The sequence below is a fragment of the Rhinopithecus bieti genome, unplaced genomic scaffold (assembly GCF_001698545.2).
Source record: "Rhinopithecus bieti isolate Rb0 unplaced genomic scaffold, ASM169854v2 scaffold_14454, whole genome shotgun sequence".
Lineage (NCBI taxonomy): Eukaryota > Metazoa > Chordata > Mammalia > Primates > Cercopithecidae > Rhinopithecus > Rhinopithecus bieti.
Window position 1 is genome coordinate 3,531,341 of NW_016808228.1, and position 20,748 is coordinate 3,552,088.

The window sequence follows — 20,748 nt, forward strand, 5'->3', positions numbered from 1 at the left end:
CCCGGCTAGTTTTTTTTTTATATATATATATATATATATTTTTAGTAGAGACGGGGTTTCACCGGGTTAGCCAGGATGGTCTCGATCTCCTGACCTTGTGATCCGCCCGTCTCGGCCTCCCAGAGTGCTGGGATTACAGGCTTGAGCCACCGCTCCCGGCCTCATTCTCTTCTTGTGTGAAAAAATATTGCTCACCTTGGTTGGCTTTTTCATTGAATACACAGCTCTTAGGGGACAATGAACTTATGCTGTGGTATCCTATCCAACTTCCTATCACTGCACTGGACCTGGAAATTCTGTCTTTTAACCTTTAGAGTGGTTTAAACTAAACCTAAAAGTACCCAGGGATTAGCAAATGCTCTTTCAGCCTTCTCCAAATTGTCTGGAATTGTGCTCTCATTTTGCTTTTTACCTGTAAGAACTTCTGTAAATTTCTCGTTAATTCAAATATGCATTATTTTCAAAGATAAATTTTAAAACAGCTTAATCTTTATTTGTAGAGAAATGAACAGGGCTGATGCTCAGACTATTAGCCAACAAACTTGCAAATAGCATTAAAAATTGAATATTCAGTTTTGATAATGGAGGGAGTAAACAGGCATTCTTATACACTGCAAGATTAGTGTAAGCTGGTACTTATTTTATGGAAGGCAAGTTGGCAACGTGTATCAATAATCTTAAAATGTTACATACTCTTTAATGTAGAAATTATTTTAAAAGTAACTTATCCTAAAGGTATGATTATAAATATGCACAAAATCATATAAAAAAATGGTCATTGAAAATTTTTCTATTTCAATAAGCTGAAAATAAATGTCCCATACAATAGATTTGGCTGAATACATTATGGCATATATATATGCAAAATACATTATGACATACATATATATGCCAAAAATTCGTATATATTGTCAATGGAAAATAATTAAAATTTTAAAAATATAATCCCATTTTCTATAAAATTGCAGATTTCTTAAAATTTTTTGGATATATTTATTTTTTTAATTTCTACAAAACTTATATTTTACTATGCCAAACAAAAGCTCTTCTAAAATAGTAATCAAAATGGCCAACCCAGAAATAAACCTAAATACTTACAGCCAACTGATCTTCAACAAAGCAAACAAAAACAAAGTGAGGAAAGGACACCCTACCCAACAAATGGTGCTGGGATAATTGGCTAGCCACATGAAGGAGAATGAAACTGGATCCTCATCTCTCATATTAAACAAAAAAATCAACCCATGACAGATCAAGGACTTAAATCTCAGACCTGAAAATATAAAAATTCTAGAAGATAACATTGGAAAAACTCTTCTAGACATCAGCCTAAACAAGGATTTCATGACCAAGAACCCAAAAGCAAATGCAATAAAAACAAAGATTAAACAGCTGGGACTTAAATAAACTAAAGAGCTTTTGCATGGCAAAAGGAACAGTCAGCAGAATAAACAGACAACCCACAGAGTGGGAGAAAACTTCACAATCTATACATCTAACAAAGGACTGATATCCAGAATCTACAATGAACTCAAACAAATCAGAGAGAAAAATACAAACAATTCCATCAAAAAGTGGGCTAAGAACATGAATAGAAAATTATCAAAAGAAGATATACAAATTGCCCACAAACATATAAAAAATGTTCAACATCACTAATGATCAGGATAATGCAAATCAAAACCACAATGCAATACTACTTTACTCTTGCAAGAATGGCCATAATAAAAAAATAAAAAAATAATAGATGTTGGCGTGGATGCGGTAAACAGGGAGCGCTTCTACACTGCTGGTGGGAATGTAAACTACCACAACCACTATGGAAAACAGTGTGGAGATTCCTTAAAGAACTAAAAGTAGAACTACCATTTGATCCAGCAATCCCACTACTGGGTATCCATCCAGAGGAAAATAAATCATTATATGAAAAAAATACTTGTACAACCATGTTTATAGCAGTACAATTCTCAATTGCAAAACTGGGGAGTCAACCCAAATGCCCATCAATCAATGAGTGGATAAAGAAACTGTGATATATATATGTGATAGAATACTACTCAGCTGTAAAAAGGAATGAATTAGTGGCATTCACAGTGACCTGGATGAGATTGGAGACTATTATTCTAAGTGAAGTATCTCAGGAATGGAAAATTAAACATCGTATGTTTTCACTTATAAGTGGGAGCTAAGCTGTGAGAATGCAAAGGTGTAAGAATGACACAACAAACTTTGGGGACACAGCGGGAAAAGGTGGGAAGGGGATGACGAATAAAAGACTACAACTGTGTGCAGTGTATACCACTTGGGTGATGGGTGCAACAGAATCTCACAATCACCACTAAAGCATTTAATCATGTAATCAAACACCACCTGTTCCCCAATAACCTATGGAAAAATAAACATTTTTTTCAAAAAGAAACTATCATCAGAGTGAAGAGACAACCTACAGAATGGGACAAAATTTTGCAATCTATACATCTGACAAAGCCCTAATATCCAGAATCTACAAGGAACTTAAACAAATTTACAAGAAAAAAACAAACAACCCCATTGAAATGTGGGCAAAAGGACAAGAACAGACACTGTTCAACAGAAGACATTTGTGTGGTCAACTAACATGAAAAAAGCTCATAATCACTGATCATTAGAGAAATGCAAATCAAAACCGCAATGAAATACCATCTCATGACATTCAGAATGGTGATTATTAAAAAGTCAAGAAACAACAGATAATAGCAGGGCTTTAGAAAAACAGGACCAGCTTTTACACTGTTGGTGGACATGTAAATTAGTTCAACCACTGTGGAAGACAGTGTAGCGATTCCTCGAAGACCTAGAACCAGAAATACCATCCGACCCAGCAATCCCATTACTGGGTATATATCCATAGGAATATAAATCATTCTATTATAAAGATACATGCAAGTTCATTGCAGCACTAGTCACAATAGCAAAGATATGGAATCAACCCAAATGCCCACCAATGATAGACTGGATAAGGAGAAAGTGGTACATATATACCATGGAATACTACACAGCCATAAAAAAGAATGAGATGTGTCCTTTACAGGGACAATGGATGGAGCTGCAAGCCATTATCCTCAGCAAACTAATGGGAAAGAAAAAACAAACACCCATGTCCTAATTTATAAGGGGGAGCTGAACAATGAGAACACATGGACACAGGGAGGGTAAAACACACACACCGGGGGCAGTCTGAGGAGGGAGCAGGGGGAGGGAGAGCATCAGGATAAATAGCTAATGCATGCTGGCCTTAATGCCTAGTTGATGGGTTTTGACAGGCACAGCAAACCACCATGGCACACGTTTACCTATGTAACAAACTTGTACATCCTACATATGTATCCTGGAACTAAATTAAACTAAACTAAAATATAATTAAATTAAATTAAATAAGGGGCCCTAGGGAAAAAAGAAAATGTCAACAATAGATATGACTAGCCAAATGTTTTAACATGTACTACCCTCCCCAAAACAGTTGCATTGATGAAATTAAACTTAAAAGCATAAGAATAAAATTCACAAGATCAATAATCAAAGGCTAATATTTTAGGCATATAAAGAACTCACATAAATTAATTTGTAAAATACTCATACCATCACAAGAGATAAACAAAGAGATAAAAATATTGCAGAGAGAAACAGTTTTAAATCATTAGTCTCAAAAAAGTATAAAATTTTGTATACTTTTTTTACTGGTTTTGATTTTTTTAATTAACTTTTTTTTCACCTTTTATTTTAGATTCAGGGGATACATCTGCAGATTTGTGGTTTGGGATATGATTGATCCCAACACCCAGGTACTGAGCATAGTACCCAATAGTTGGTTTTTCAACCCACAGTCCTCTTTCATTTTTCACTTAGTAGTCCCCAGTGTCTATTGTTGTCATCTTTATGTTCATGAGTACTCATTGTTTAGTATCCATTGATAAGTGAGAGTATGCAGTATTTGACTTTCTGTTCCTGTGTTAATTAACTTAGGATAATTACCTCCAGCTGCATCCATGTTGCTGCTAAGAACATGACTTCTAAGTAGCATTATATGCTCTCTCTCTCTCTCGCTCCATATATCTATATCTATATATATATATATACATGTGCACGCACGCACGCACACACACACACATATATATATATCACACTTTCTCTATCCAATCCATTGTTGATGGGCACCTAGGTTGATTCCATGTCTTTGCTTCATGAATAGTACTGGAATGAACATACAAGATCATGTGTCTTTTTGGTAGAACTTTATTTTCTTTTGGATATATACCCAGTAATGAGATTGCTGGGTCAAATGGTAGTTCTTTTTTAAATTCTTTGAGAAATCTCCACACTGCTTTCCACAGTAGGTGAACTAATTTACATTCCCACCAAGTATAAGTATACACTGTATACATTCCCACTCATAAATATACACTGTATAAGTATACACTGCATAAGTATACCCTGTTCTCTGTGGCCTCACCAGCATCAGTTGTTTTCTGATGTTTAATCACAGCCATTCTGACTGGCATGAGATGGTAACTCATTGTGGTTTGGAGTTGCATTTCTATGATAACTAGTGATGTAGAGCATCTTTTCATATGTTTCTTGGCCACTTGTATGTCTTCTTTTGAGAAGTATACGCTCACGTCTTTTCCCATTTTTAATGGAGTTATTTATTTTTTGCTTGTTCAATTGTTTAAGTTCCCTATAGATTCTGGCTATTAGACCTTTGTTGGGTGCATTGCAAATATGAGAAGACCTCTGAAGTGATGACTAGAAGAAGGGTAAGAAGGTATGCATAGAGCGTGAACTGAGAAAATTTCAGAATGGCTGGAAGGTAGAATATGGGAAGGTAGAGAATGAGCTACACAGAAGAGATGAGGTACCGATTACATAGATCTGTATAAACTCTACTGACTACTAAATGTATTCTAAGAATGGTTATAACTCTTGAAGGGGCATTTAAGCTAAGAAGTCACCTAATCACAAACTATAGCTGTGGTTTCTTCTGGATTACTGGTTAATCAAGCAGGCTGAAGGCAGAGTTCTGTCCTCCTATGCACTTCCACGTCCTCAAAGCTATACCCTCTGTCTCAGCACCTAGATCTCCTCAACTTTTGGGGCAATCAAAATCATAGCAATGATTCGAACAATATTTCTTGTTCTCCTCTTATTATTTTGTGGTCCACACAGCCACAATAGGCCTAGTACACTGCCATAAACAAAAATCCTAAATTTCTGTTCCTAAATATGGTCATCTTATCAAAGAAGCAACTGAATATTTTATATTATTTTAAAATCGTAAATGTTATTCCAAATTTAATTAACATACAATAGAATTGGCTTCCATTTGAAAATTTGTTTTTTAACTTAAGTTATTTTTGTTATTTTAAAAATATTTTTTAATAAAAAAATTATTTTTTAACTTGTTATTTTTAAGTCATTTTTAAGTTAAAAAATTTATACTTGATTTTAAAAGTATAAATCATTGCTACGTTTTAATGTATTAAAATTATTAAACATAATTCCAGCCAGTCATCACTGTTTGAAACTTTAGGAAGTATATGTTAAAAATCTTATTACCAAAGGGCCTTGAAAACATAATGACTATCATTCTGGAAATAAGTAACACAGAAAAATGATAGTAAATGCCCATAATATTATTTTCTGAGTTTTCACATTTTATAGATTGGGCAGACACAATATTCAGTAATGTTTAGCAAAGGCTGTAGTTAATATTAACTTTATTTTTATGTTACCTATATGCAATATATTTCACAGACAAAAATTCTATTAAAAGTAGCACACTAAATGCAAAAATACAAATATAATTACGTTAATTTTAGGATGATAAAATATATCTGAAACATCATTCTAACGAAAGTATTTTGGAAACATTTATTAATCTGATTGCAATCTTTAAAAGTCTAGAATAAGTAATTAAATGCAAGAAGTATTTCATCCCATCTATGTAACTGCAAAAATGTGAGAAGTAAATACAAATTTTAAGTGATTGATTTACATGTTGTTTATAAAATGCTATCTGATTGCCTGACAGATAATTCCCCAACATGTGATTTCTAGGTATTGCATCACAGAGAAAGTCCTGGTATTTTCCTCAAAAATCATCACTTTTACTACTACTCTCTGAAATCCCAGGTTGAGGAAAGAGAGGAGGTATTATTCACAATTGGTAAAGCAAGAGGGTGGCACTAAAGGACAATCCATTCCAACCTCTGAACTTCGGAGAGTCTGGGAGTAAAATAATGCTGATACATCTACATGTGAATGCTATAAACAGCAGGTGGGGAGCAGGCAAAGGCACACAGGGTTGAATTCTTTGTCTGGAGTAGAAAGACTTTGGGAAAAGCTACTGAGTCTGAAAGTCTGCAAGTAGAATCCCAGATGGCTGGCAGGCCAAAATTATTCCTCTGCTANAAGAAGTGCATTGATTTATTTTCTTTTTCCTTCAGCCTACTGTGTTTCTCTTGTGCTTTCTTCTTCCTTTTCTCCCTGATTCAGAAAGACAAAATGGTTAAACAAGACTGGTTTTACTCCTGGCTTTTGAAGGTAGAAACGCACTTTCTAGCAACATGTTCTGATAACTTCTTTCTCAAAACATTTTGGATCCCCCAATGAGTTTGTTATGAAAAAATTTGACCTGCCCAAGCTACTACAACCATGAAATAGATTACGTAAGACTGATGCTTAAAACTACCCTCATCTTCTCACTTTTGTGACTTCGTACAGTAACACTTAATACAAATATTTAAATACAAAGTGAGGAAATATAGGCAGCAATTGCTAAAACATTTTAGATATTTTCTTATCTTCCTGAATGAAGAATTTAGAAATTGTCTAATTTGACTCTTTCTCCTCACACTAAGGGAAAAGAGAGAGATAAGGGAAATGATTTGTTCTAAGTTACCCATCTGGCAAATAACTCAACCAAGATTCCCAAGTCTGTTTTTCCTAACTATTCTACTGATGACATTATCCACTTAGATTCTTCAAAGAATGAAATAATATTTTTATTTATTTTTTTAAAACATACAAGGCTCTTTATTAGCTAAATGCTCATTTTACAATACAACACAGTCACTGAGCTGTATAAGGAAGGAAAAGTCATCATCATGTGAAAACATTCACTAATGAACTAGTCACATATAAAATTAGTACCTAAACACTCCTTGCCTTATAACATAAAGACCTAGCCCCATCTATTAGACTTGGACCGGTTATCTGATGATGCAATTCAATTGTAGAGTAGATAGCAAATAGTGTTAAAGATGTAGGATTACACTAACAGTGACAGCAGAACTCTGAGTCATAACCAATGCCAATGACAAATAAGGATGTAACAGAGAAAAACAGATAGCTTGAGAAAACTAACTCAGAAGCTTCAAATGAAAAATGTTTTAATGTAAAGTGTGTAAGTCAGGCCTGTGGAAAGCTTGATTATCTTTCAAATTCTTTTCTAGAACAAAACTCCTTATTATTCTTAGTGAAATTCAAACATAAAATAAAAGATGACATATTGTGAACCACACAGTTTAATTAGAAAAAAACACACCAAACAAAACTCGCTTGATTCATTATATAGTCATTTAAAAAATTAGTGCCTAATTGCAATCATAAATTTACATTTTTCTCAATATAAATAAGCTACATTATTTTACATGTTTAATTTCATTTTAAGTTAAAAAAATACTTTTAAAATCCCCTTTACAGTTCTCCACTTAGCTAACCCATCAGATTAATCTGTGCTCTCCAATCCCTCTAACCACTGGTATACTACTTTCCACTTTCTGTATTCTACTCATAGCAACTGAGATATTTACTTTCCAGTAATTTTAATTCTCTTTGTTCTCAACTTTCTTTTCCCAGTTGTGCTTATCACATTAATTACATATTTTAATAAGCTAGGTAAAAATTGAAGAATTCTGTGTATACAACTTAGTTCCTAAGAAAACAAAGTTTAATAATCTGAAAGACCCTATGAAATCCGCATTCTAGTTACTCCACAAGTTTCTAAATTACTTCTACATTTTAAGTAAATAAAAACTATAAGTCACAGCTGAAGCATTAGGAGTGTAGTTAATGCAAAGAAAAAGAATTAGGAAATTTAAACTATGAATCTACACTCAAGGGAAAGGATGTCCATCAGTAGGTTTACAACAATGGAAGTTTTTCAAGTGAGAGATGGCACAGATGATACAAAAAAAAGTTGACATCCATGTATTGAATACTATATTACTGAGAAATTATTTAATGATTAGCCTACATCATAAGTTTGACAGGAAAAGATAGTGCAATTTCTTGATGTAGAAACTTTTCTGAGAAACAAGTCCACAATGTAGATAAATTTATAACCTAACTTATAAGAAGTTAACTTTAAAACTTATGCCATAAAAGGTAGAGAATATAGTACTTAGATACAAAAGAAATTACAGTAGATGTTTACATCTTTGCTGCTAAAAATTTCAAATAACTGACTCTGTGTTATGACAAATTAACAAATTATAAATATTTTGAAAATATGAGTTGATTTCTAGTCAAGATGGCAAAGTTTAGACTTTGAAGTAAACTATCTTTTTTAAATTCACACCAACAATAGCTTTTTTAATTAAAAAAAAAAAAAACTTAAAATGTTTAGCTAAGCTCAAAAACAAAATAAACATGTTGGAAGACCACAAATGGAAAGAAACACAAAGTGCTAAGTGAAGCTGAAGTCACAGGCCTGCTTACCAACAAGTCTATAAGCAGATCATAAAGCTTTAGAGTCAACTTCTGAGGTTAAATGTCAGGCCATTGGCAGGTGGACAATCGAGAAAAATCCTAATCTAACTTTTAACTCAATCAACCCATAAGCTAGTTCACTGATTAGGCAGACATACACCCAACATTAATGCAGTCCAGGTACCATTCTAGACTAAAGGCCTTGACAAGGTATGCAGATACATACCTAAAACCAACAGACAATATCAGCTGAGGAGGGAGGGAGGGAGGGAGGGGGAGAGAGAGAGAGAGAGAGAGAGAGAGAGAGAGAGAGAGAGAGAGAGAGAGAGAGAGAGAGAAAATACAGCAAAACAAAAAACCCAAGAGAAAAAATTTTTCTCTAGAAATGAGCTTGCAAACCAAACTTCTATAACATAGGGAAAGTAATACTCAGAAAGATAGCTACAAATATAAAAGCTGAAACATATATTAATTCCAGATAAAATCAGTGCCATAGAAGGGACTGAAAATATATTTTTTATGACCATCGAAGAGAAATCAGAAGAATGACATTCATAAAAATGACCAAGAAGTTATGGAAGAAAAAAAAGTAAAATAAAATGAATAAAAGAAAAAGAATTTTTTAGAAATATTAGGAAAAGTATAATAGTTATATTAAAAATGTGGTAGCGGCAGAAATTCTGGGTTAATTAAGTCCACTGAAAACATGCTCCTTCAAAAAAGGCAAAAGAACTCAAGAAATAACCAAAGGTTTGTGATAAGGATCTTTTCTTCCCTAGTAAAATGGCTGGATGTCAGTAATAACAGTGAGCGTCCTAGCATTTTAATTTGCCTTTTTCTCATTGCCCCTCTCTAGCTCCACAGTCTTGAAAATCAGCAGTTTGGCAATCATGGTGGCCGTGAAAACCAGCAGCCTACCAGTCACTGGACGAGACATATATGTGTAAAGACCCTCAAAAATCCTCATCACCACAAAACTGGCAATATTTCACCTGCCTCCCAGCTCCCTGAGAAGTCCCATTTGCCAACCTTATCATTATTTGGGAAATTTACAAGTATGTGCAAATTAAACAATACACTCCTAAATAATTAGTGGGGAAAAATCAAAGTAATGAAAGAGGGGTATCATCACTGATCTTACAGAGGTTTTTTAAAAGATCTCAGAGAAACACTATGAATAGCTATCTGCCAGCAAATTAGGAAATCAAGATGAAAGGGACAAATTTTTAAAAAGACATAAACAACCAAAACTGGCATAAGAAGAAATAGAAAGCAGAACAGACGTATACCAAGTAAAGAAATTGAATTAGTAGTTAAACATCTTTCTATACAGAAAAGACCAGGTCCAGATGACTTCACTGTTAATTTCTACCAAACATTTAAAGCAGAGTAAATACCAGTTCTTGATAAATACTTCCAAAAAAATACAAGTGGTATGGGAACACTTCCCAACTCACTCTAAGAAGCCAGTATTACCCTAATACTGAAACCAAACAGAGATACCACAAGATAAGAAAACTACAGACCCATAACCCTTATAATTATAGACACAAAAATCCTCAAGAAAATACTCACAAAGCAAATCCAGCGAAACCTAAAAATAATTTTACACCATGACCAACTAGAATTTATCCTACAAATATAGTTGACTTAATGCACAAAAATCCATTCACATAATGTATCATATTAACAGAATAAAAAACAAAACATATGATTATCCCAATAGATACACAAAAAGCATTTGAAAAAATCAAACACAATTTCATAATAAAAAACACCCAACAAACTAGGAATAGAAGAGAACTTCTGCAACCTGATAGAGAGTATCTGTGGAAAACCCACACCTAACATAACACTTACGGTGAAAAACCAAATGCTTTCCTCCTAAGATCAGGAATAGGACAAGTATGTCCTTTCTTGTTGGTTATATTTAACATTGTACTAGACGTCCTGGACAGGGTGATTAAGAAAGAAAAATAAATGAGAGGCATCCAGATTGGAAAGAAGGAAGTAAAATTGTCTATATCTGCAGATTACATAATATCATATATAGAAAACACTAAGGTATCCACAAAAAAAAAAAAAAAAAAAAAAAAAAAAACCTATTTGAACCAACCAATGAGTTTAGCAAGGTTGTAGTACACAATATCAACGTAGAAAATTAATATTTTTTGGATCTGTATTCCTGCCCAAATCTCATGTTGAAGTATAATTCCTGATGCTGCAAAAAATTGTCTATATTTGCAGATTATGTAATATTGTATATAGAAAACACTAAGGTATCCACACACACACAAAAAAACTAACAAATGAGTTTAGCAAGATTTGAACTAATTTGAACTAACAAATGAGTCTAGCAAGATTGTAGTACACAATATCAACGTAGAAAATTGATATTTTTTGGATCTGTGTTCCTGCCCAAATCTCATGTTGAAGTATAATCCCCAGTGCTGGAGGTGGCACCTGGTGAGAGCTGATTGGATCACTGGGGCAGTTTCTAATAGTTTAGCACCATCCCCCCCGCTTGGTACTGTATAGTGATTGAGTTCTCATGAGATCTGGTCATATAAAAAGTGTGTGGGATCCCCACTCCCTTGCTCCTACTCCAGCCACATGTAAAGCAGGCCTGCTTTCCCTTTGCCTTCTACCATGACTGTAAGTTTCCTGAGGCCTGTTCAGAAGCAGAAGCCACTATGCTTCCTCTATAGCCTGCAGAACCATAAACCAATTAAACCTCCTTTCTTTATAAATTACCCAGTCTCAGGTGTTTCTTTATAGCAGTGCAAGAACTAACACAGAAAATTGTCATTGAGGAGTGGAGCATTGCTGCAAAGATACCTGAAAATGTGAAAGCAGCTTTGAAATTGGGTAATGGGCAGAGGTTGAAAGAGTATGGAGGCCTCAGAAGAAGACAGGAAGATGAGGGAAAATTTAGAATTTCTCAGAAATTGTTAAATGGTTGCAACCAAAATGCTGACAGTGATATGGACAGTGAAGGCCAGGTTGAGGAGGTTTTAAATGGAAATGAGAAACTTATTGGGAACTGGAGTAAAGGTCACTTTGTTATGCTTTAGCAAAGAGCCTGGCTGTATTGTGGGTTTGCTCTAAGGATCTGTGGGACTTTGAACTTGAGAGTGATGATTTACAGTATCTGGTGGAAGAAAGTTCTAAGGACTGAAGCATTCAAGATATGACTTGGCTGCTTCTAAAATCTTATCTCATATGAGCAAAGAGAAGTAGAGAAAAGAAATAACCTGAAATTGGAACTTATATGTAAAAAAGAAGTAGAGCACTAAGTGTGGAAAATCTGTAGTCTGACCATGTGGTAGAAATGAAAGGCCCATGTTCAGGGGAAGAATTCAAGCAGGCTGCAGAAATTTGCATAAGTAAAGATGAGGTAAGTACTAATAACCAAGACAATGAGGAGAAGGCTTCTAAGACATTTTAGGGAACTTCATGGCAACCTCTCCCATCACAAGCCCAGAGGCCTGTAAGGACTAAATGGTTTCCTGGGCCAGGACCAGGGCCCACTGTCCTGAGCAGCCTCAGGACACTGCTCCTTGCATCCCTGCTACTCTAGCACCAGTCGTGGCTCAAAGGGGCCAAGATAAGCTTGGGCCACTGCTTCAGAGAGTGCAAGCAGTAAGCCTTGGCAGCTTCCACGTGGTAATAAGCCTGAAGATGTGCAGAGTGCAAAAGTTGAGGCTTAGAAGCCTCTGCCTAGATCTCAGAGGCTGTATTGAAACACCTGAATGTCCATGCAGAAATCTGCTGCAGGGGTGGAGCCCTCACGAAGAACCTCTACTACAGCACTGTGGAGGGGAAATGGGGAGTTGAAGCCCCCACATGAAGTCCCCACATATGGCACTGCTTAGTGGAGCTATGAGAAGAGGGCCATCATCCTCCAGTCCCCAGAATGATAGATTCATCAATAGCTTGCACCCTCAGCCTGGAAAAGCTGCAGACACTCGACAACAGCCCATGAGAGCAGCTGTGGGGGCAGAATCCCAGTAAGCCACAGGGGTGACTTCCCATGGCTTTTGGAGCCCACCCCTTGCACCAGTATGCCCTAGATGTGAGACATGGAGTCAAAGGAGATTATTTTTGAGCATTAAGATTTACTGACTGCCCTGTTGGGTTTCAGACTTGCATGGGACCTGTAGTCCCTTTCTTCTGACCAATTTTTTCCCCTTAGAAATGAGAGTATTTACCCAATATTTGTACCCCCATAGTATCATGGAAGTAACTAACATGTTTTTGACATTACAGGCTCATAGGTGAAAGGGAAGAGCCTTGTCTCAGATGAGGCTTTGGCCTTTGGACTTTTGAGTTTATGCTGAAACAAGTTAAGACTTTGGGGTCTATTGGGAAAATATGATTCTATTTTACAATGTGAGAAGGAGATTATATTTGGGAGGGGCCAGAAGTGGAATGATATGGTTTGAATATGCGTCCCCAACCAGATCTGATGTTGAAATGTAATCCCCAATGTGGGAGGTTGGGTCTAGTGGGAACTGATTGGATCATGGGGTGGTTTCTAGTAGTTTAGCACCATGCCCCTTGGTACTGTATAGTGAGTGAGTTCTCATGAGATATGGTTGTTTAAAAAGTGTGTGGCACCTCCCCACAACTCTCTCTTCTGCTATAGCCATGTAAGACATGCCTACTTCCCCTGCACCTTCTGCCATGATTAAGTTTTCTGAGGCCTCCTCAGAAGCAGCAGTCACTATGCTTCCTGTGCAGCCTGCAGAACTGTGAGTCAATTAAATCTTTTTTCTTTATAAATTATCCAGTCTCAGTTATTCCTTTACAGTAGTGCAAAACCGACTAACACAAAATTCCATTGTAATTCTGGCAATAAATAATCCAAAATAAAATTAATAAAATAATTCTTCTCTCAATAGCACCACAAAAAAGAAAGTCTACCAAGAAATCATGAATGTTTATGTATCTAATAGCATAGTCTCTGGATATAATTATAAAGATAAATTAACAAAATTACAGTCATTATACTGATTTTAGCACAGGTCTATCAGAAACAGATAACTCAAGGGCATAAAATATTCTGTACAAAACAGAATTAATAACTTTGGTAAAGCATGTATGTATAAAAATACTAAAACATACATACCTGCACTTATGAACTAGAAAGAATACATCATTTTCAAGTTGCTACAGACACTTGTGTGTACACAAACACAAATGTACAATATGAACATATGTACCAGTGATATAAAGAATAGATATTCTTTATGGCACACACTGAACTTTTTTTAAAGAAAGATAAAAATCTTCAATAAATTTAAGAGAAACAGTATCTGCTAAAATCTTCATTCTTATCCATACTGCAATATTTCCATATTTAATTTGGAAATCAGTTATAAAAAGTTAAGTTTTGAAAATGATAATGTGCCCTCCTGAGTAATTCATGGTTTAAAACTACATCACAATGTAAATTATAAAATGTTTAAACCTGAGATCCTCCCTCTTACAATTAAAATACCCTGGACATAAACAACAAACAAACATAGTCTCTGGAAGGTAGACAGAAGCCTGCTTAACTAGGAATCTCAGGACCTGAGGAACAAACAACACTACAGTGAATTCCCTGGGTTTTCACCTTGTCTCCCATATATCCCAGAACAGGTTATGGTGAAACCAGTGGCCTCAAACTGCCAGAAGGCATAGATCTGAAAGGCCCCAAGAAAAGCCTGTCCCTTTTAACCCAGTGGTGTCAAATCTTTTGGCTTCCCTGGATCACACTGGAAGAAAAACAATTGTCTTGGGCCACACATAAAATACACTAACACTATTGATAGCTGATGAGCTTAAAAAAAAAAAATTGCAAAACAACTCACAACATTTTAAGAAAGTTTATAAATTTGTGTTGGGCCCCATTCAAAGCCATCCTGGGTTGCTGCAGCCCCTGGGGTGCAGGTTGGACAAGCCTGATCTAACCAAAGGACTAGGAAAAAGGGGGCCTAGCAGAACAGAAAGTCCTTTAGACAGTATTCACCCTACTCCACTCAGCACCAAAGGAAAAACTGCTCTTCTCTCATCCTGGTGTTAGTGAGGCCAAGCAGGAGCTCAACTTCTTGTCTCACCAAGAAACAATAAGACAAGGTAAGTTGACCTTCCAGTTTCACAACCAAGGTGGTGCCAGTAGGGCTGAATGGGTAGGGGGACTGAGTGGTGGGTAGCTGACTTCCACCCTTAGCAGGCAGCAAAGGTAGTAGCGTAAGACAGTGCTATTTGCATTCTGCTATTCCTGTCAGGGAGGCCCCGAGTGGACCTTCTGCTCTCACACAGAAGCAATGAGCCAGAGCAAGGTGGTGCAAGTTGTCACTCTGCTTTTGCAGGTATAGAAGCTCTGCCTTTTCCTTCCCCAACTGTGTCATTAAAGTGACTTGAGAAATTGCAGAGGGTGAGGATCTTTCAGAAACAATGCTGACCTTAACTTCTTTCCTCCCTACCCTCTGTGAACCAATGAGAAGCACCTAGAATAGACCAGTAAGTAGGCCTCATTCAAGGAGATACAAGTTTATCACCGTACCATCCTACCTGGTATAGCTCTGATGCCATTTTAACTGAAAAAAGACAAATGTAGGTAGAAAACTTAACAGCTTTTGAAACACAATGTTTGCCTATATGACTGCTGTTTTAATTTAGAAAAACTCAGCTTATGGAGCAAATTGAGGTAGATCCCTTCACTTTTGAAAATGATAAATTAATTCAGTACTGGGGCCATTTTTGCCTAGCCATCTATAGCCCTACGCACATGTGGATAGAAAAGCTCTGGGAATTCCTGTTCTCCTTGGGTGGGAGTTTAAAATTTATTTTCTTAAAAAATCACTACAAGAATGACTTAGTGGAGTTTCAAATGCTGCTGTTAAGTGGCAACCATTATTTTAAGGAAATTAAAGCTGCAACAGAAAACCAAATACCACATGTCCTCACTTATAAGAGGGAGCTAAGCATTGAGCACTCATGGACATAAAGATGGAAACAATAGACACTGGGGACTACTAGAGTGGGGAGGGAGGGAGATGGGGAAGGGCTGAAAAACTAGCTGTTAGGTACTATTCTCAGTACCTGGGTGATGGGCTCATTCATACCCCAAACCTTAGCATCCCGCAATATACCCGGGTAGCAAACTTGCACATGTACCCCCAAAATCTAAAATAAAAGTTGAAAAATAAAATGCTGCTATTAATAAGACATGCAATTACACCACAGGTCAAAGAGATTTTAGTGAGACAGCCTAGAAACCAAGTACCCTTTATTCAATTGTTTCCTAAGGAAAATAACAATCAAAGCTCCAAGCAACCCATTTGCAAGCTGGGAATACAATTCATCCTCATGTTGGGGCTGCTTGCTAATTTTTCTTTTACTGCTTCAGTGCATCCACTGATGCTGCTTGGTTTTATGCTATACTTTACTATTCCTTATTCTGTAAACAATTTTAATTAAAGTCTCAAATGCATGGTGCATCATTCACATTTTAATGTCTTTGTCAATAAAGGTAAATGTTTTCTATGCCAATGTCCTAATTAAGCCTATTTCACAATCAAGATGGAGTTCCAGAAACTGAGCTGAAAATGTTTGAATATGCTAACCTGAGATTTGAGGTTTCCTTTGTCAATCCTAACCTGATCTGCTATGCTAAAACACAATTAATTACAGTATAAGTGGTTGTAAAGACAAAACAACTTTTTAAATTCAACTTCTAAATAAATCTTTAAAATGAATACCCGAACTAACTTCATTGAAACTTTTCAAAAATTAAGTTAAATTAAATCTGGAGGAATAGATTCTCCCAATTAGATCTGTTACCATATTTTATATAGTTCATACATCACATATACTATCAATAATATTACAAACTATATAAGAAATGTAGCTTTGAGATAAAATAATTTTAAGTCGACTGTCTATTCTTCATTAGATAATTATACATTTAGAATCTACTATAGTAGATTCTTTTTTAGAATCTACTATGTGAGAACTCACCATGTCTAAGACTAAGCGCAAGGCAAATTTAGTCATTAAGCTTTAGAAAATTCCAAAGGAGTACGCCTTGTATGTTCAAAGATAGGAGGCTATAGACTTAGATAATTCTGTGTGCTGGTCCACAATCACACAGGTAATGACTGGTAGAGGCAACTTTTAAACCCAGGTCATTCTAATTCCAAGCCCATGTTTTAATGATTTATTTCTTTTCTTAACAACTTTATGATCATTTGCATAGCATAAAGTTAATCCATTGTGTTTAATTAAATGATTTTTACTGCATTTACAGAGTTGTGCAGCCCTCACCATAATTCAGTTCTAGATCATTTATTTCACCACAAAAAGATCCCTTGCTCTCACTTCCCATTGCCACTCCCACTTCCAGGCAACCATTAATCTACTTTCTATGTCTACAGATTTTCCTTTTCTGGACATTTCATGATAATAAAATCACTCAATATGTGGATCTTTTTATTCAGCTTCTTTCACTTAACATATTTTTGAGATTCATTCATGTTGTGGCATGTATCAATATTACATTCTTTTTTATTGCTGTATCTCTATTAGCTTTATACTGCAGAAATAATCTTATAATTGAAGAGAAATAAAAATGTATTGACATTAGGATCTATGATCTTCTTACACTAGTGAAAATCCTTATTTTGCACAACATTTCTCTCCTTCCGCATCTTCATCATCTGAGTCTGGGGACCTTTTGTCATTTAATGTGGATTTCCCCAGAACATTTTTACTTGTTGCCTGCTTCAAACCTAGGCTGCACAGCAGCCTGGAGTTTAGAGTATATTTACTGGAGTAACAGAGTATATTTTAAAAAGTGCTTCGAGTATGTTACTTTTAGATTCTCAATAGTTCCCAAGTGTCTGTAGAATTAAGTTCAAATTCATTGAGTTGGCACATCCAGACTTCCAGTCAAGTTCTTTTTTCCTTTCCTGTGTAACTTTGCATCCCTCTTCCTTCATGTGGTCAGATTTCTCTGACTGACGCCCTACACGTTTAACTCATTTCCAGGTGTGTGCTTTTCCTGTGCCTGTTACCCAAATAGCAATCCTTTCCCTCTTCTCAGCTTCTATCCCAAATCCTACCTCCTTTAATACTTCATTCTTGTCCTCTCCAGCCCCATATTCTCTCTCCCTTTAACTCTTTAGCAACGACTTTCTGTATCATATTTTTAGCCTTAGGCATTCACAGAACCTGTTCATGCGTGAAAGTGTGACTTAGGCTCCTTCAAGCTAGGAAATATATTTTCTGGTGTGAACTATTTGAGGGCAGGTTTCATGTCTGGTTCCTTCAGTGGGGGATGAGGAGTGGAGAGGGGTTACTTCCCATATCAATATTTTGCAATTAGTAGTACTCAAGAAAGTTCATCAAATGAAAAATTTGTATTCCTTTACATAACCAGGAAAATGAAAGCACGAAATAGTACTGACTAATGAAAGCAGTATTTTTTCCTTTTAACTGTAAGGAATGAGGTGAACAAACATAAACTTCAACTTTACTATCAACACTTCAACAACAAAAGAGCTAAGAATAATTCCCAAGAAATGTGTGTCCAACCTCTTAGCTATAACATTAGACAAAGTCTTTTTTCAAGGTTGAAATGAAAAATGTTCAATGCCACAATGGGGCTATCTAAGGGCAGCTCCATCACTGCCAGATATTCCAGTGCCTTAGCAAAGTAAGAGATGCTCAGGTCTAATATCCAATCTAGCAGGGCTTTCATTTCCTTCCAATCATAAAACAGAGGGCTACCCTGGAATAGAAAAACGACACAAGAAAGAACAATGACAGATTTCTACTCAATGGCAACATGCCAAAGGCTTGTTTAAACATGGTCCTGAAAGTCAGGAAAAGTGACATTTTGTTATTGGTACTTTAACATATAAAATATCCTTCTAGATTTGTAGTCAAGATTTTATATGTTCTCCTAATCACATTCTTTTGTTTGTTTGTTTTTGGTACAGACTGGCCTTGCACCAAATTACAGAGAAACATACTGAAAAATTGGAAAATTTTTCTAACTTTAAAATGTCAAGAAGGTATTATTTGTGCTCTGATACGTTTATTAAACCCTGGTAAGACGGGTGCAGTGGCTTACGTCTATAATCCCAGCACTTTGGGAAGCCAAGGCGAGCAGATCACCTGAGGTCAGGAGTTCGAGACAGCCTGACCAACATGGCGAAACCCTGTGTTTACTAAAAATACAAAAATTAGCTAGGCATGATGGCGGGTACCTGTAATCCCAGCTACTTGGGAGGCAGAGGCAGGAGAATTGCTTGAACCCGGGAGGGTTGCAGTGAGCTGAGATCGAGCCATTGCACTCCAGCCTGGGCATCTCAAAAACAAACAAAACAAAACAAAACAAACAAAAAACCATGGTTACTGCAACACCAAGTTTCTCACTAAGGAAGTCCACTTCATCTCCTGACATTTTTGTTTCTTGTAATGGCAACAACATTCTCCCAGTCCACCAAGCTTATATCTAGATATTACCTTTTCTTTCTCTTCTCTGAATCCACTCTCTTTCTTCAATGCCTTTTCTATCACATCCATTCCTTTATAGTTTGTTAACCATTAATTAATCCATCTCCTCATCAAAAGTATCTCCTATGTGCTGGGTGATGTGCTATATGTGGAAGACGCAACAGCGAGCAGAACAGACACTCACAGTCCCTGAAGCAGAGCTTGCAGCCTAATTCATCTCACTTAAATTCTTTTCTGGCCAGGTGCGGTTGCTCATGCCTGTAATCCCAGTATTTTGGGAGGCGGAGTGCAAGAGTTTGAGACCAGCCTGGGCAACATAGCAAGACCTTGTCTCTACGGATAATTAAAAATAATATAGAATAAAAATGTTCTTTTCTTGCCTCGTCTCCTAACTTCAGTATGTGTCTGGCACTGCTGCCTGATTCTTCTGCTATTAACAGTTAACCTTGGCCTTATGATCTTTGTGATTGCTCTGCCTTTGTATCTCTTTTCATGCGGAAAATGCCCTAACACCCATCTACAGAAATTGTAGTCCTGAAGAAAGCTCATTTCCTTCAAGAGACCACCTTCCCTAAACCCTTACTAATCTGCCCTTCCAGTTGCAATCTTGCCTTCCTTGGACTTCCCATGACATTGTAATATCTTTTCCAACCTTTACCTTTCATCATCATCATATGCATAAGTGTCATTATTCTTCACCCACTCCAATCTCTTAAAAGCTGGACATGCCTCAACCTTTGTGCATTATATCAGCAGGAGTTTGTTCTGTTATGAGTTCATAAAACATGAGGCATTTTATAGAAGACTTCACTGAGCCTAAAAATATCAGATAAAATTGGATCATATAATCATGGAGGACAACATGACATGCTCTGTTTGGTAACTATTCAATACTGAAATATAATGGTTGAAGGTGTTGTTCCAGGTCTTTTAAAAAATAATAAAAACTAGCACACTTTTAAAAATTAAGTATGCCTTTGCTTATGGTAACATGGGATATAGCCTTTGGGTGTGAGTCCTGCACATTTCAGTTAGCCCATCTCTAACCTCTGTGTGACCAGATAAATTCACTTAAGAAACTGTTGCCTAAAAATAAATGTCTTACAACACTAGCCCATTTAAGCACCTAATTACAAGGTCAGTCAAAAGTCAACTTGTTCTATAACAGATTGCTTTCATCAGTGGCTTCTTGTCCACCCAGAGCTTGAGTTAGGACGCCTCCACTCTTGGGTTCTGGTATGCTTGGATGCCATAGCCCTAACTTTGTACTAAGTCTCCTCAAAATCTTATTGATGCAGAATTTGGGGTAATTTGGAAAAGGACATAAGTTATCCTTACATAAGCCATTTCTCCACAGATTACAAATGAAAAGTAGCACTTTCCATTCTTTTTCTAAAAATACAATCATTGGACACTTTCTGGTTCTTTTAAAATTCTTTAAAATAAGGGTGGAGCAAGATGGCCGAATAGGAACAGCTCCAGTCTCCA

The 20,748-nt window shown here is 36.2% G+C and overlaps 1 protein-coding gene across 1 annotated transcript in view; it reads right to left on the reverse strand.

The window, feature by feature from the left end:
* WDR72 (WD repeat domain 72) overlaps nt 1–19,329 on the reverse strand; it is a 120,517-nt gene extending 101,188 nt beyond the window's left edge. Inside the window, exons 1-2 of the mRNA XM_017885965.1 lie at nt 19,270–19,329; nt 18,428–18,529 (exon numbers count right to left, since the gene is read on the reverse strand). Of these exons, the coding sequence (XP_017741454.1) occupies nt 18,428–18,529; nt 19,270–19,329 (162 nt within the window). The remainder of the gene's footprint in view (nt 1–18,427; nt 18,530–19,269) is intronic.
* Between the last annotated feature and the right edge of the window lie 1,419 nt (nt 19,330–20,748).